This window comes from Phoxinus phoxinus (assembly GCF_949152265.1).
Source record: "Phoxinus phoxinus genome assembly, chromosome: 10".
Lineage (NCBI taxonomy): Eukaryota > Metazoa > Chordata > Actinopteri > Cypriniformes > Leuciscidae > Phoxinus > Phoxinus phoxinus.
In genome coordinates, this window is record NC_136885.1 from 18109250 (window position 1) to 18127543 (window position 18294).

The 18294-nt window shown below is 38.2% G+C and overlaps 1 protein-coding gene across 1 annotated transcript; it reads right to left on the minus strand.

Annotated features, from left to right (window-relative positions):
• Nucleotides 1-138: 138 nt before the first annotated feature.
• On the minus strand, nucleotides 139-17397 carry vars1 (valyl-tRNA synthetase 1). The gene is made up of 31 exons (XM_079624660.1): nucleotides 17267-17397; nucleotides 16229-16573; nucleotides 15631-15774; nucleotides 14715-14922; nucleotides 14382-14497; nucleotides 14190-14265; nucleotides 14002-14102; nucleotides 12786-12913; nucleotides 12371-12535; nucleotides 12169-12250; nucleotides 11901-12020; nucleotides 11222-11330; nucleotides 11051-11139; nucleotides 10871-10961; nucleotides 10640-10764; nucleotides 10419-10522; nucleotides 9252-9410; nucleotides 9083-9173; nucleotides 8884-8989; nucleotides 8688-8758; nucleotides 7671-7796; nucleotides 7392-7496; nucleotides 7230-7298; nucleotides 7045-7123; nucleotides 5242-5369; nucleotides 4959-5114; nucleotides 4590-4808; nucleotides 3284-3395; nucleotides 2001-2179; nucleotides 1532-1681; nucleotides 139-1456 (listed from the first exon to the last, which is right to left on the minus strand). Exons 2-31 carry the CDS (start codon nucleotides 16571-16573, stop codon nucleotides 1388-1390), a joined length of 3822 nt encoding a protein of 1273 aa, XP_079480786.1. The 5' UTR covers nucleotides 17267-17397; the 3' UTR covers nucleotides 139-1387.
• Nucleotides 17398-18294: the final 897 nt, after the last annotated feature.

The window sequence follows — 18294 nt, forward strand, 5'->3', positions numbered from 1 at the left end:
CTTTCTAAATCATATATTATTTAGAAAGTATGGTGTGAAAAAGTGTTTGCCCCTTCCTGATTTCTTTGCATGTTTGTCACACTTAAATGTTTCAGATCATCAAACAAGTTTAAATATTAGTCAAAGATAACACAAGTAAACACAAAATGCAGTTTTTAATTGAAGGTTGTTCTTAAGGGAAAACAAAATCCAAACCTACATGGTCCTGTGTGAAAAAGTGTTTGCCCCACCTGTTAAAAACATAACTGGTTTATCACACCCGAGTTCAATTTCTCTAACCACACCCAGGCCTGACTACTCCACACCTGTTCTCAGTCAAGAAATCACTTAAATGGGACCTGCCTGACAGAATGAAGTACCGGTAGACCAAAAGATCTTCAAAAGCTAGACATCATGATGAGATCCAAAGAAATTTACATTTATCCATTTAGCAGACGCTTTTATCCAAAGCGACTTACAAATGAGAACAATAGAAGCAATTAAACTAGCAGTAGGACGACAGTATGTAAGTGCTATGACCCTTCGCAGTTCAATCTTACGTAGGTTTATTTTTATTTTTTTTAAAAGATAGAATAGAGAAGAAAGTGTTAGTATTACTGGATCAAGTGCTGCCGAAAAAGATACGTCTTCAGCAATTTCTTAAAAATGGGTACGGACTCAGCGGCTCTGGCTGAGTTAGGCAGATCATTCCACCAGCAGGGAACAGTCATGGTAAAAGTCAGAGAGAGAGATTTTGTGCCTCTTTGAGATGGCGCCGCTCGCTTGCAGAGCGCAAGTTTCTGAATGGCACAAGTCAGAAGTAATGAGTTAAGGTATAAGGGAGCATGTGCCAGTGGTTGTTCTGTAGGCAAATGTCAGTGACTTGAATTTGATGCGAGCAGCAACCGGCAACCAGTGCAATTTTGTGAGGAGAGGAGTGACGTGTGCTCTCTTCGGCTCGTTGAAGACCACTCTAGCTGCAGCATTCTGGATCAGTTGCAGAGGTTTGACAGTGCAAGCTGGGAGACCAGCCAGGAGAGGAATTCAGGAACAAATGAGAAAAAGTAATTGAGATCAGTCTGGAAAAGGTTATAAAGCCATTTCTAAAGCTTTGGGACTCCAGCGAACCACAGTGAGAGCCATTATCCACAAATGGCGAAAACATGGAACAGTAGTGAACCTTCCCAGGAGTGGCCGGCCAACCAACATTTTTCACACCACTGTATGTATGATCTACAGCTTAACTTTCTATATTAAATTTGACAAATGAGACCATATTTAATCTAAGGTTGATTTTTATTCAAGCTTCCCCACATAGTTTAGTAGACATGACTGAGTGACATTAAACAAAGGAAAGGATCTCAATGTTCATAAACAATAATTAAAAAAACATGATAAAGGTGAGCGGTTACATCATTTTTCTGAAGTTCTCGACGGCTTCCTTCACTTTCTGCAGTTCTGTTTCATTCTGCCTCAGCTGGAAAGAAAGAAAACGTTGCACTTTTCTTCAAGAAAACGAATTTAAGATTATTTTCTCAGACAAATGGCTTACCTTCTCCGCATCTGCCTCCTGCACTTTAACAGGAACTTTGTCCTTGTAATCGTTCTTGTCCATCTTTTCCTTCATCTTTTCCATCTGTTTCTCCAGCTCTGCTTCCTTTGCCGTCAGTTTAGTGACCTCCTTTTCCAAGTCAATTAAACCCTGAGTCGGAGAAAAGGATTTTGAAACTGGCATGTTAACAGACACAGAAAGCTCATTATACTCATTAAAATGTGATGCTGTAGGAGGGGGAAATGAATTTTTGATGCAAAGCCAAACCAGATTATTGGGTGTTGAGCTGGTGCTGATGTTATTTTTGGAGGATCATATTTAAATTCACTTCATCTCCTCATTTCCGGCTGATTAATTTAATTATTGTATTTGGAAGCTGTGGTGGGGATTATGACAACCAGAATAAAACTCCCTTCAGGTGTAGAAGTGCACGCGAAAACGCATTCTCATCACGTAACAACATTTTTACCTTCAGCATGAGGTGAACAGTGCATTTGTCCGAGGCGATGGCCACCGCACAGCCTTGTGGGATAGTATTGTCGCCTCCAACCACTGGGTGAATGGTCTGAGAGTAAGACAGTGTCTGGATCTGAAGGCTGTATGTCTGGACCAGAGCCGCAGTGTCAGAGTCTATGCACTGCAGGTAACCTGACAGAGATAAAACACAAGAGGTACATTTGTGTCTGATAATAAAATATGAAATTGTGATGATAGCATTTATGGTCAGTAGATTGTGTGTAAACCTCAACCTGTGTGTGTGATGTGGTTAATGTTTAGACTAGGGATGCACCAACGTTTCTCTCTTGTGATTCTATAATGAATCTCATGAACTGCACAATTGTTCTGCAACATAATTGGAAACTCAATTACACTTCAGTCTCAGAAATGTATTTTTGATGGCTTTAGTTTACACTGTATAATTTTCACATTTGGGTCCATTTTGACCCAGAAGAGGTACTTTTTTTTTTTTTTTACTAAATTGTTTCACCTCTTTTGCATTTGGGTCTGTTTTGACCTGAAAGTGAACTGTGGCTAAATTATTTATTTTACATCTTTTAGTTAGATTTGTCTTAAATGACTTCTGTAAAATACATTTAGCTTCTTTCCAATCACACACAATAAATCTGAAACTACAATAAATTCACAAGAACAAATTGTCATAATGTGTTTGTAGAACAAAAGTTCATAGACCAAACAGTCTAAATATGGAAAAGGAAAGAGGGTTTAGACAAGGAAAAACATTTTACTTTGCTGCCACCTATTGATGAACCATTGCAGCATAAAAAAGAGATTCAAGCTGTTTTATAGCTTCAAGTAAAATGTATATATATTTTTTGAAAACATTAGAATAATATTGATGTTTTGATGGCGTTTTGTTAAAAAAGAAAATGTAGGTTTCATAAATGTACACTGTTTTGAGCAGTATAAGTTTCAAATGAATTTAATTAAATCCACTAAAGTCATTGGAGTTCATACTGGTAATTATCATATTATAAGTTCTTGTAAATTTAGATGAAGGCAAAGTAATATAAATGTAAAAATAGAGAAAAATAGCCAATACCAAATATTGACTAATACTGATTATAAATTCTAATACCAGTCAGATATAGCATACCAACATATTGTGCATTCCTTTTTTTAATGACCAGCACTGGATTTGGATCAGTCACATCAGCAATATTGGTTTGGTGCATCCGTAGCTGAATCTATGCAGTGTGTAATGAGTGTGCAGTGTATTGTGTGATGTCTCACAGTCTGCGCGGGTCTTGGTCAGGTTGTAATCGGCCCGGAGTGATCGGATGGTTCTGACCACAGACATGACAAACTCCATCAGACGGTCGACCTCCTCGCTGTGCCAGCAGAACTACAACCAAACAAAACACCATTTATACTAGTAACCAACACAGGATGCATTTGTTTCAGATGGTTCCTCTCTCCACTCTTCATGAAATTTAAACTTTATGTCATTGAAGTTCCAAAAGGTTATTTTTATTCCAGTCACCTTCACATTCAACTACATTCCCCTCAATGAAAAAAAAACTCTAAAGAACTCTTTATAGTGATACATCAAAGACTATATCATAATTAATAAAGCGTTTGTTATCTAAAACTCGATATTTTTTTATTCTGGCTGGTTCTCTCTGGGATTTTGCCCAGAAAATGATTCTTATTAGATTCAGTCTAATAATACTGGTTTGCTGAACTCCTTTGTAGAGCTGTAAGAAAACTTGATTCTGAAAAAAGCACTGCATATATTCATTTAATCTGAAGCTACCAGTAGGTGGCAGTAAGTCCCTGTCTTAATGAGTGAGCAATCAAGTCATTCATCCTTCAGTAATGAAGCAAGTGGCTGTATTTATGAATGGGTCATTGAATCATTGACTCTCGCGATTCGTTCAAAGCCGCAGATTCGTTCACGAATCACCGCTGTGTGTTGCAGTTCTGCTGTGGCTTTCGCTGGAACTTATTTTGTAGCAAAATAGAGCAAGCAATTCTGACAATGTACATCACTTAGTATTACACTTTTGTTTGTTGAACTGTTGTATAAAATCAATGTCACATTTGCAGTCGTGTGGATTTTTGGGAAAAATCGCATTCCTGCTCGTATAATATATGATCAATATTAAAAACAAGAACTTGCATGGGGTGTGTTTTTGTAATAAAGAGAGTTTGAGTCTTAATTCATCTCTATGCACAGTCTATATTTTTTCTTCATGCTAATAAGTGCTAAATTCCCACTTTTACGAAGGTACATTGTCATGAACAGAGGCAGCGTCCTGTGCTTGTGTGGATGCAGTCAGTTTTGACCGAAAAAGATGATTGGATGTCATCTATTTGACCTTTTATGGCATTTTGCCTGTTAGAAATACATGCACAGTTTTGAAGTTATAATAAGGTGGGGTAGAATTAAATGAATGGCAAAACTCAACATTTTATCCACGTACACCCTCTGTCACCTCACATGTCCCAGTTTGGGAAACACTGCACTAAGCCATTTCACCATTTTGGTTGTATTTCGATTCATCGTGCAGCCCAACCTTTGGTCACCTCTGCTCACCTCTGAAGTGTCTGGATAAGGTGTGACACTGATGCTGGGGGGACTGTCCTGAGGCCGTCTCCTTGGCAACCGCTGGAAGAGCTCTTCAGAAACAAACGGCATGATAGGAGACAGGAGGCGGAGTCCCACCTCCAGACAGGTGTAGAGAGTCTGTCTGCAGATGTCTGCCTGTTTTTGCCCTTCTGAATCTGTCCTGCTCAACACCGGCTTCACACTTTCCTATATGAGTAGGAAAAAAACAAACGTCTCAAAGTTAAACTTTTCAACAAAACTCTAAAGCTTTTTTAGAAATGTGTGCAGAGACCAAATTAAATATACAAATGAAGAGGCCAAAAGCTAGTGTGTGTAGGTGGTGTGTGTATTCATTACCAGATAAACATCACAGAGCTCATACAGCCAGAAATTGTAAATGGCAGTAGTGATTGTGGGAAAATCGTAGGCCTGGAATCCGCTATCACACAGCGCTACTGCTGCGCTCAGACGGGACAGAATCCAGCGATCAGACACACTTTCACTGCCACACAGCTGAGAGACACAGAATCACGTGTTTAGAAATACACACAAAGTGTATGTTGTTCACAGTATACTGACTCCTGACACAATTATTATCCATCTATCCATCACCTCCACACGCCCATCTGTTTTTTCTCACCTGAGCTTTTTGGCAGGGAACAAATCCCTCTCCCAGGGTCCTCATGGCAAACTTCACTGCGTTCCACAGCTTGTTACAGAAATGCCTGTATCCCAGAATCCTGTTCACGTCCAGATTAATGTCTCGGCCTGGGAGAAATAAACAAAAAAGCACAAAGTAATACTTTATCAGGACATGTTTTATTATTATTAATAATTATTATCATCCACCCAAATATTCAGAATACTGGTATATCAATACAGGTTTGTCAATGATGATTTTACATTTGGTCCCCCTCAATCTTATTTGGTTACATCCATGTAACTTATCATACCTTAAACTAATCAGGCCAAAACAAAGTTTGTTTGGTGTTCGTTTCGGGAGTTTGAAAGAGCTTGCCAAAGTGAACTTTCTAGAAAAGTTCGCTCTGGATGGTTAACCTTCAACTACCATTGGTCGTTATAATAGGTAGGTGTGGCTCTGAGGCTCCGCCTTCTTTGAGCTGAAAATCTTCTCCGGTTCATTCCTTCTGTTCAGTCCGTCGAGATCACACATGAAAACACTGTACAGCTTCACATTAAAGTAGAACTTGAAATCGTATTTCTAATCGGAAGTGACACTGAAACAGTTTTGTCCTGTTTAATACTGTAGAGGTGCTTGCTAGGGGTGTGACGAGATCTCGTGCCACGAGATCTCGCGAGACTAAAATGTGACGAGATTTCTCGTCGAGTGAAAAGCTGTCTCGCGATATCGCCATGATTAGCATAGAATATGCCACCACTACATTCACATTACATTACGTTGTACACCGCGGCACCGGCCGCCTCCACTGTCGTTTTGCTATTGTAAACGTCTACTCTGCTCATCCAGCACGAGTTGCAGTCGCACACAGACTGACAGTGCAGCAGGAATCAGTTCACTGATCGTGTTACGATGGCGGAGGATTTGTTGCGCAACAGAGAGTCGATCTGAGATGTCTTAGGGCGGTTCACACAGAACGTGTTTTTCCATTCCAGTGCGGTACTTTTCCATTTTTTTTTCTATGTAAACGCGCTAGACAGATGTGTAACCTTGCGCTCGCGTCTTGCATCTTTTGCAGCGTCTCGCGCCTGTTTGCACTTTGAATACAGAGAGAGTTGGCCTACTTTGATTATGGTTGCACTTGCACTTAATTATCGTTTGCACTAATAAGACTAAGAAAAACTGTTGTTTTATACTATTTTTATTTCTATTTTCAATTTGTGGAAAGTAGTTTCATTTGGAGGTCACACACAGCCCTCAATCAGAAGTTCTGGAAGCTCATAATGTACAGTAAGGTCTGAAATTCATATTCATAAAGTACAACTGAAATGACATTCATTATTTAGTTAAAACATTTCAAAATCCACCTGCAGACTATTTTTCCAGTCATGAATCTCGTGTCTCGTTTTGTCTTGTATAAGTGTATATAATTAAACATGACGTTAGTGGAGTGCCGAATTGCAGAGCTGGTGCAAACATCCACATCACTAGGATCAGATGCTTTCTTAACTGCTATTTTCTCACCGCTGTCATTTTTGCTGTGTGTTTATTTTGTTATTGAGAGGAAAGCATGCAACATCCATTTACATATTCATCTAAACGCTTCTCCCAGCTACATGGGCGGCATCGGGAAGTTCACTAACAGTAAATCCAAAAAAAGGCATTTCGATCTTCGTTTTACCCCTGAGCAAAGAATGAAAAAGAACTTTGCCGTGAGTATATCGGGGCCTTTATGATAATAGTTGTACTTGTGTACTACAATAACTGACAGGTTAATTTAGATATGATTTTTTTTGTTTTTACCTTGACCGGTATAAGCACATAGAGCAAATCTGAGCGCGTCAGTCCCGCATTCTGGAATTCCACTGGGATAGTCAGATTTCTAGAGAGCGGACACATACACAAACAGAATGTAATAGAAAAACATAGCAACAGCTAAAAGGTACAATAACAAGATATTACAGGAGCTCATAGAAATCTGGTTATACCTGTCCCTGTTTGGCCTTCTCAATCTCCAGAGGGTCTAGATTACTGTCTGTTAGTTGACCGTAAAGACCCTACACACACATACACAAACCTCAAATTAAATTTGTGCAGCGACGCCTCATGTAGCCACATGGTGTTAATGCATGAGTCATTAGTTTAGCTACCTCCAGTGAAATGCCAGTGATGACGTCCAGAGGGTCGATGACGTTACCGAGAGACTTGCTCATTTTCCTGCCATGGGCATCTCGTACCACTGCATGCAGGTACACCTGAAAGAACACACCAGATTTACACCACAAGTTACACTAGCTTTGAATGAATTGACATGCTGAAACATCTGAGTGGAAGTTTAACAGTCTGTTAGACATTCACTTTTTAAATTTTGCTGGTCCAAAAGCTCTAAATATAAAATATATAGATATTAAAAAACACAACACACCCACCTCTTTGAAAGGTAGTTTTCCAGTAAGTTTGAGGCCCATCATGACCATACGAGCCACCCAGAAGAACAGGATATCGTGGCCTGTCTCTAACAGTGTTCCTGGGTAGAAGACTCTCAGGTCCTCTGACTAACACACAAATATTGCAAAATTACTTAATCACTGCAGTCTCTGTATATATTATTGTATGAAAACAATAAAAAAAAAAAGAGACCCAGGGACAAAGAACCTAGACTTTCTCTATAACACTTTATAATAACTTTCGTTTAAAACATTAACTGACATAATTGCATTATATAATGTGTATAGACCCTTTTACTGTTTGTACACAATGATGACGTAGCAACGTATGCGCGCGCATATTGGCAACGGAAGTATGGCGAGAATCAGCAGAGTGTCAAGTGGGTGCTGCAGACGCGAGCATTTTTTATCATGTCCTCGCTCCAATCAACACGTTTAATCGCCAGCAGCCACAGGCGCTGCCGGTTCTTCTGAAACGGCCGTGATCCTGTCGGAATCCTATAAAACTTACGCCCCTTGGTGGAATATTGATTAGTGCAACCGTAAACGCAACAACCAGACATTTTGATGCTGGGAAACCGTTTTGATAAACTTTTGGAGTTGCTAACACATTAGAGCCAGTGGGAAACAACACCACTTCCGTTGCCAAAATGCGCGCGCAACTATTTGATCACGTGGGCTTGTAAAAGGGTCTATACAGTCATAATATATAATTAGAAATGTAATTAGAATATTTCATGTTTTATACATATATTATATAAAACAAAAATAGGAAGTAAATTCAATTCAATGAAAAATTTTACTTTTTATTATTAGATATATTTATTTAAAAAACAAATATTGTATTATACAAGTAATATAAAAATTATTATAATGTATAATAATAAAAACAACAATCAGCCCTACACATGTTAGTGTACACAAAATATTGCCACTACAGTCTTGAATGCATGTTTTGTGTGTGTGTGTGTGTGTGTGTGTTCTGTATTAATATCTGACCTCATTGGGCCAGCCAAAGATGGAGAAGGGGAAGATCCCTGAGGAGAACCAAGTGTCCAACACATCCTCATCTGAAACACAAACGGACAGAAAGAAAGATGCTTTATTGATGCCAGAGGGTAAAAACTGACATGAACAAAACAGGAGGATAAAATGACTCAGTGGTAATGAGGGTAAGTGTATGTTTGATTCGCACCCTGGCGTAGAGAGATTTTGTCTGCAGTGACATTGAAGCGTTTGGCAGCTTTTTCTCTGGCTTCCTCCTCAGATCTCCCGCTGACCCAATAATGTCCGTCCACATCCTAAAAGCATGCAACAATACAGTATCTTAATTCCCAGCATCCCTGTGTATGACATACACATACAGCAGGCTGCATTTTCCTGTCTCTGCTCACCTCGCCTGGTTTGACTGACGGATCATTCACAGTCACAAAGTACGCTGGTATCCTGTGGCCCCACCACAACTGCCGTGAGATGCACCAGTCCCTGATACCCAAAAAGTGTTAATGCACACACACTCAGTGACTCCAGCAGAAAACGTCTGAGCTGAAATAGATGGGTCACCTGATGTTGTCCATCCAGTTGAACCAGGTTTTGAGGTGGTGGTCAGGGATGATCTTGAGCTCTCCGTTTCTGACGACATCTGCAGCCTGCTTTCCCATCTCTCTGCAGTCCACGTACCACTGAGGCTTCAGCAGAGGCTCCACTATGTCCTTAGAACGGCTGAGAAACACACAAACACTCATCATTTGCTTTGTGCATGTAAACATAACAGCTGTAATGGAATTAAAGTCACCATGAAATCCAAATGGACAAATAATTATTATTGTTTATGTCATATTGCAGTGCTTATATATTGTTTATCTGTGTGCATCATTATTTATTTTTTTATTCATGTGCCCTCATGATCTTTAAATCATGATAACTTCCCCTTCCTCTTGCAACGACACCTCTACTTTTCTCTAATGATGTGTTTATTGCCACGAGGATGGGACAAGCTGTCACTCACATGAGATCACATCAATAGCGAACCACAACCATACAACGATCGAATCAATTCCTGATCCTGAAAAATCCTGTACTACATTTTTTTCTTGTTCGATAAGTCGTTTCACTTGGATAAACATCACAATAGGGAAGAGAAGACCACTGCAACTTCTGTTTCATGCCGACTTTAAAGGTCTATTCCAAGATTAGATGGCACTTCTGATTGTAGTTAAGATTGTATTTAATAAAGAATGGTTTGAATATTAGTTTATTGTCTATGGAAAAGGGGATTTCAGGCAAACCGACAACATTGGCATCTCCATATTATGCATATTCTGGGCATACAGACAAAAAAAGGAAATGAAGATGTATTTCTTCCTCTCTGCAAAAAAAAAGTTCCTCCATTTTCAACAGTGGATCTTTCATTGTTAATTTCTTTGTTATTCCACTAGGAGGCACTTAACCTGCGGTTCACATCTGGTGATAGACAACATGTTTGGTTGTCACTGGCTGTGAAAGTAAGCAAGTTACTTTAAATATGCCATTGATTCATTATAAATCATTGCAAATAAAGTTTTGCAAGCTATGTGACACTTTCTGGGAATGTAAGGGCCATTTAGTCAATTATTTATGATTTTAGCATTGATTTTTCTCTGCTTTACACAACCTTATCAGACCAGACCAGCGATCTACCAGCTGAAAACAACTGAAAGTTAAGGAGTCAAGTGGAAGTTAGTGTCTAACCTGCAGACGGGCACCACCATTGGATTGTCTTTGACCTCCTTAAACTGGCCTCTATCCTTTAGAGCCTGGAGCACAGTTTTCCTCGCCTCAAAGCGCTTCACCCCCTAAAACACCAGAGAACAATCTGTCAATCTTCATCTTAAATCATCATATTTATGATGAGCTTAAAATAATACCTGGTGTGAACAGGGTCAAAGATATCACAATGTGTGTGTGCCTACCAGGAATGGAGGAGGAACATTGATTAGTAGACCATTTTCATCCAGGATGTTGATGAAGGGCAGTTTGTGTCTCTCTCCCACCTCATAATCATTATGGTCATGAGCAGGAGTGATCTTCACAGCACCTGTACAACAACACTCCACTGTAAACTGCACACGGACCCAGTAGACGGCAACTTGAATCACAAAATTACAGAAAATATACGTTTTTGTCCTTGTAACATTTATTACCTGTTCCAAAGTTCATATCAACAAAGTCGTCAAACACGATGGGCATCTTTCTGTCACAGAATGGGTGAACGACCATCTTTCCTTTGAGATGCTGCATAGTAAAGAGTTCATTTAACTCAAGCACATTCTCAAGACCATTACTCAAACACCAAAGTTATGAAAAGGAAACGTTGGCATCACCTGATATCTGGGGTCATTAGGGTGGACGGCCACAGCTGTGTCTCCAAGCATGGTCTCAATACGTGTGGTGGCCACTACCACCTCCTCATCTGCAGGAGAACATTATATTTGATAAACCTCTGTATGTCTTGTCAGTACTTCTAAACTCATTTCTCCAGAGACAACCCTCACCTGATCCTTCAATCTTGTAAGAGAAAGACACCAGCACGCCAAACTCGACTTTTTCCTTATAACCCGGCACAGGAAGAAGGGTTCGCCCTGTCAGCTCCTTTTTATCGACCTAGAACACAACATTCATCAGGTGACGTCAGAAAACAGAGACTCTGAGACTGTTAGTGAAGATGTAACTTCTTGTCATCTTCTACTTTCCGACATAATTGAAGTTAAACTGTCAAAAAAATGTATGGATATATTTTCTCAGACTAGCTTTTACTGTGTTTAGAGAAGTTATGAAATAAAAAAAACAGGTCACACTGCATTTATTTCATAAAAAATACAGTTAAGCAGTAATATTGTGATCCAAATATTGTAATATTGTTTTCTATCCAAATAATAAAAAATGTATTCCTATGATGGCAAAGCTGAATTTTAAGCAGCATTACTCATTTTCAGTGTCACGTGATCCTTCAGAAATCATTGTATGACAATTTGCTGCAGAAGAAACATTTATTATTATTATAAATGTTGAAAACAGTTGTGCAACTTAACATTTTTGTAGAAACCATGATAATAATAAAGGTCTTTACTGTCACTTCTGATTAATTTAATGTATCCTTTCTAATTACTAGTATTCGTAAAAAAAAAAAAATGATTGACCCCAAAACTGGCCCCACATATGATATGAATGTACCTCTATGTCAGAGATGGCGGAGTTGAGGGTGCAGGACCAGTTGACGAGTCTCTTGCTCCTGTAAATCACACCTTCCTCATGCATACGTATAAATGCCTCCTGGACCGCAAACGACAGTTTCTGCAAGCGGACAGTATTACACATGCTTAAAAACTGATTATCCATTATTAAATAACGACACTTTAAAGCTTAGCAATGACAAGCTTTTTAACAACCATTTTTGGCTGTCATTTAACACCTGGGTTGGGTTTTTGTGCATTGTACTCACAGTATCCATGGTAAAACAAGCTCTGTCCCAGTCCAGAGAGGAGCCCAGCTTCTTCAGCTGATGATAGATGCGATCTCCCTTTCTGTTCGATGCCAAAAGGAAGAGAAATTTGTTCATATAATTTAAGAGTTAAATCAATTATTTAATGATCTTGGAATTATCCATCCCCGATCCAGAATTCTCCTCAACCTCACACACTCACTCGTTCTTCCACTTCCAGACCTCCTGGATGAATTTCTCTCTCCCGAGATCATGTCTGGTCATCTTTCGCTCTCTCATCAGTTTCTTCTCCACCACCACCTGTGTGGCGATACCAGCGTGATCACAGCCGGGATTCCACAGAGTGGTCTCTCCTCTCATCCTGTGCCTGCATTATCACATTAAAGCAAACCAAGGATCAAATATATAATTATTTCTAACACAATGTCATAGGCCTCATATCGTAAATTACCGTTTCAAAGCCATCTTAAGTTATCCAAACATTAACAATAAGCCACAAAGTGTCTTGTCTTGACTCTTATATACTTGTCTATTTTTTTTATTACAGCTAATAAAAGCATAACATTTATATAATGGCTTCTAACATTACATTATTTATAACAACTATAACCGGTTACCATCTTGTCAGGGAGTCCTGAATTGCATTGGTCAAGGCGTGACCAAGGTGGAGAGATCCGGTCACATTAGGTGGAGGAATACACATCATGAACACGCCACGTGGGTTTGGCTCACTTACATTCTTTCTCTGGATAAACAGTAGAAATATAATTTAATGAATATACACTATCATTTAAAAGTTCGGGATCGGTCAGATTTTATGTTTTGGAAAGAAGTCTCTTATGCTCACCAAGGCCGCATTTATTTGATCAAAAATTCAGTAAAAACAGTAATATTGTGAAATATCACTACAATTTAAAATAACTGTTTTCTATTTTAATTTTAAAAAATGTTTTATGTAATTTATTCCGGTGATGTGAAAGCTGAGTTTTCAGCATCATTACTCCAGTCTTCAGTGACACATGATCCTTCAAAAATCATTCTAATATGCAGATTTGCTGCTCAAGAAACATTTCTATTTGCCTACTCATTACAGAATCGAGTACAAAATCTTACTACTTGTGTATAAATCTTTAAATAATCTAGCACCTTCTTATCTGACTAAGTTACTTCATCCCTACACTCCCGTAAAAGGACTAAGATGGAACAGCAAACTCCTCAAGATCCCCGGAACGCCTGAAGACAAGGGGTAATAGAGCCTTTGAAGTGGCTGGCCCCACTCTTTGGAACAATCTTCCTAATTTTATTAGAATGGCTTCCTCTCTATCTGAGTTCAAATCTTGTCTTAAAACTAATCTTTACTCTGGCTTTTCATATGTAATTTTGTCTTCTTTTTTGTTGTTGTGATTGCTCTTAACTGTTTTTATTGCTACTGTTTTATTGCTACTGTACAGCACTTTGGTCGCGTCTGCCTGCGGCCGTTTTTAAAGGGCTCAAAGATATAAACCAACTTAAACATTGAACTTCAACTATTTATTATCAATGTTGAAAACAGTTGTGCTGCTTAATATTATGGGAAATATGATAATTTTTTTAGGACTCTTTGATTAACAGAAAGTTAATTCTCTTTGATTAACTCTTTGATTAACATTTATTTCATTTATTTGAAATAGAAATCTTTTGACTATAAATGTCTTTACTGTCCTTTTTGATCAATTTAATGCATACTTGCTGAATAAAATAACTTCTTAAAAAATATAAACATTTGAATGGTAGTGTACCTACAGTGTTTGTTGTATTAGAGTATTAAAATACATTATGATTTTCATGTCATACCCCATATTCAGGCTTGAAAAATCCCTGTTTCTCCCACCAGGAGTACCAGGCCGCTTCCACATACTGAGGACTGTAAGAATCAGGCAGAGGACTCAGGACATCTGAGACACATGAAGAGAGACACATAAATGATTAGAAGCGTGCGTGACAAATCTAAAAACTACAATTCCTGCTAAGCAAAAGCACACCTTTTTTCTCTCCAGAAGGTGTGGGTATGCTGTAGCTTATCACACCCAGTTCCTTCTTCTCAGGTTTGGCCTTTTTCTATTGGAGGGGACGCAACAATAAACAATATGGCAAGTTCTGCGTTCTGCTTTATTTCTATCTCTGCTTGTGTCAATGTCAATAAGAGAATAACATGCTGAGATTCATCGCTCTACCTCAGTCTGAGGCTGCATCTTCTTCTTCTCCTCAGTCTCTTTCTTTTGTTGAAACTTCTCCATCTTTTCTCGCTTCTTGGCCTCTTTCTTCAGCTGAGCCTCGGTCTTAGGAGGACCTGAGAATAACAAGGACAAGAAGACAAACTAATTATTCAGGGGCAACATAGACTTCTAAAATGCTTTCAGACTCTGATAAGGCTAAAGTCTATCTGAAAGATCATGTGAGCTGTTTTAATTCACTAGTTTTTAATGGTCTTAAAATACCCTCAAAACGCTATGACACATTTCTAAAGTAATTAAAAAGCAACAACTTCCAAATACACACACCCTTACCGTTACCAGGTGTGCTGTCTGGTGTAGCAGCATCAGAAGCAGCAGTTGATGTGGCATTGGCGGCAGCGCTGGGTTTGGGGGTCACGGGCACCATTTTCTCACACAGTGAGATTTTACCTAACACCTTCAGGAATTGTGGCTGGTTCACACAGGTATTAAACCATCTGGTCACATTCACCAATGACTTCCTGTCTGCAGGCTCCAATGCCTTAAATAAAAGTACTATAATGAGGAATCAATTACAGCAACTGAAAGTTGAAGCAGTTCATCCAAAAATAATTTACTCGCGCTCATGTCATTCAAAACATGTATCAGTGTTGTTTTTGTCAACTAAAAATAGAACAAAAAACTATTGAAATAAAATAAAAAATATGACATAAAAAAAATGTAACTTTTAAGTTAGAAATTTTGCCTTAATTAGCAACTAACTGAAATAAATAAGTTTAAACTAAAGTAAGCTACTAAAATTTAAACAAAAATAAATTAATGCCATAAAGAAGTATATTAAAATTAATAACTAATGACAAAACCACATTTAAAAAAAACTAAAACTTAAACTAAATTAAAATGAAAACTTATTCAAAATATTGATAAAACAGTACATAAATAATAATAAAATAACACAAATCTGTATGACTTACTTTCTTCTGTGAAGCATAACATTTTATGCTAATATTTCATTTTTTTATCCACACTATGAAAGTCAAATGGCATGCAACATTGTTTTTGGAACCCGTTAACTTTCATTGTATGAATAAAAAATATCTTCTATGTTCCATAGAAGTAAGTAAGTCATGTATGGAACGACAAGAAGATTCTAACATTCTAAATTATGTGTGTGAATTATCCCTTTTATTAATACAAGCCATCATGATAAAAGAGTTCAGATGGTTTAAGATTACAGATGTGCACTCACATATTTGAATGGCAGCAGTGTTGCCATAGCAACAGCCATATCAGCCAGAGTCACACCCTCTCCTACCAGGAATGTCCGCGGTGCTAGAGTCCCATCTAGAGCTTTGAGAACACGCAGTAGCTCCGCTCTGGAACTCTGCAGAAGCTAAAATTAAACATTTAAGTTAGTGCAGCTTCTCAACCAGGAACAGTTTAGAAAAATAAAAAATACAGGGGCAGTCGTGGAATAATGGTAAGAGAAGGTTGTGGGTTCAATTCTCAATACCGGCAGGAAACGTTCTTGAGCAAGGCACCTAACCCCCAATCACTCCCCGGGCGCCACAGCAAAATAGCTGCTCCCGGTGTGTGTGCCCACAGTTTGCAGTGTGTGTGTGTGTATGTGTTTGTGTGTGTGTGTGTGTGTGTGTGTGTGTCTTCACTACTCACTGTTCCTAATATGTGGATGGGGTTAAATACAGAGGACAAATTCAGAGTGTCTCTTTCACTTAAAAAGGTCTAAAAAAAATGATGAGCCGGAGCCGTACACTCAGTGATGCCTTTCAATCAACACATGACATACACAGACAATCCAACCATCAAGACACACACAAAAGACATACCTTCTTTTCAACTCCCATGATCCCCAGCAGAGGGAATGCCACAGAGCAGGCCACTGGCATCAGCTCGTTCTCAGCAAAGCTCAGCCATTGCCACACCTGACTTTCCTGCTTCTTATCGCTGCCTGTCCGTTTGCCCGCTGCTGCCAGGTACCAGCTCACAGCATTGGCACCGGTGAGCACCGTGCCGCCCGCACCCTCTAAGACCAGTGCAGGACGAGACCTGCCCACCTCCGCCGGAGGGTCCTCATGGACTATTCGTGGAGGAGATCGACAGAATTCAGCCGCGATCAAGGGCAGCAAACTCCTGAAGTCATCAGAGTGTGAAGAGATGTAAAGAGTGTCCATCTGACAGAGAGATAAGGGTCATGTCAATTAATAATACACAAAACGAGTGAGTAATGTGCATCTCTTTATGTTTAATATAAAATTGTATTTAATTTCTGCAGTTGTGAGCATGACACAATGACTATTATTAAACTTTATATGATAGATATGTCATTGAAAACCTCATACGCTTCAATACATAAATGAAAGCAAAAGTGTCACAGATTCAGGTTTCAATATTATGTCAATAAACAACACTTTTAATATATTAGTATTAACAGTTATTGAATATCACCTACTTTTCTTATATATATAACTTCTGTGATCTGAGCCTCGTCATACATTTATGTAAACTGTTCAAATGACAAATAAACTTAACTTGACGATATTAGTCAGATTATATTCAGAATCTCACTGATTTAATATTTCCTTAAATAATTGTATTCGTTTAAAGATCGCAATGAACTCTTTTACTCAGTAACCTTTTGTATTTATATTACAATGTAATGCTTCAATAATAACTTGAGAGATTTGAAGTCTAAAGATAGACCGGCTAATTGGCTAAACGCATGATCTGTTCATTTCAGCAGAGCTATGACTACTAAAGTCAAGAAATCACATATAAGACATACACACGTTTAGATTTATTGATCAGCACATATACGGCAGCATCTGTATTTTTTCAAGTCTCATTGAAGATCATTAATAACTCACCTGTAGGCAGCAGTAGGGAAACGTCAGCCTAAATCCAGCATGCACACAGGCTCGAGACTCCAGTGCTTCACAGGCGCTGCCGTAAAGTCATAACAACCGTCGTAAAGTGCATCCGTCTGACGCAATAAACGTGAAAAAGTCATAAAAGTATAGTTGGCGCCAACAAACTGCAATAACCTTTTTTTTTTTTTTTTTACTTAGTCTATGGTAATATAACAGGAAACACTGAACGTTATGATGCAAGCCACTGAAAATGATAAACTGATAGGTAGTTTACGAATTAAATTATGAATTATAAAAATTATTTATGATTATAAATTATCTTTATGTTGCCTGTTAACGACATTATTTACTAATTTGAATATAAAAATGAATGCATTAACAACATTTTAAACTTTAAAGTTTTGATATTCAAAATTTATATTCACAAATGGACTTTTTTTTTGTAAATACTTGTCTCTTTAATACATTAATTTAAATAAGGGGTTTTCAAACTGGGCTCCAGGGACCTTCAAGGGGCCACAAGAGAGTGCGGTCCATGGAAAAATTCAGGAAAAAACAAGTAAAAAATAAACAAATAATTTAAATAAATAATTAAAAGAGTAAATATACACAAAAAACTTTTTTTTAATGAATGACTAAAAAAAATAGCATAAATTAGTAAACTCAGCTGGTATATATATATATATAGGCTATACCTTTTTTATTTTTTTAAATGGGGATCCCTCACACGAGGATGGTCATATTTGGGGTCTATGGCAGAAAAACCTGACCCTGAATCAAGATTGGAAAATTTCTGGCTATAGTTAAATGTTACAAATTGGTATTTGGCACAATGTTTGTATGTTAAGATTATGCCGTACGTACTTATTTTTTCATCACTTTATAAAGGTTCCGATTTATAAATACAAGTGATGATGGTATATTAAAAAAAAATCCTTAATTAGATTCCAGTATAGACAGATACAGTAGATTACCTTGAAGGTCTTTTACTATAGATTGGCCTATAAATGACAGAGACCATGACT

Bases quoted from the DNA above. Each gene is read 5' to 3' on its own strand.
- vars1 (XM_079624660.1), bottom strand. From the start codon at position 16,573: ATGGACACTCTTTACATCTCTTCACACTCTGATGACTTCAGGAGTTTG. The intron at 14,923-15,630 runs GTGAGTGCACAT...CTTTTATTTAAG, and splicing joins CACTGCTGCCATTCAAATAT to GCATTGGAGCCTGCAGACAG. The intron at 2,180-3,283 runs GTGAGACATCAC...TATCTCTGTCAG, and splicing joins GACCAAGACCCGCGCAGACT to GTTACCTGCAGTGCATAGAC.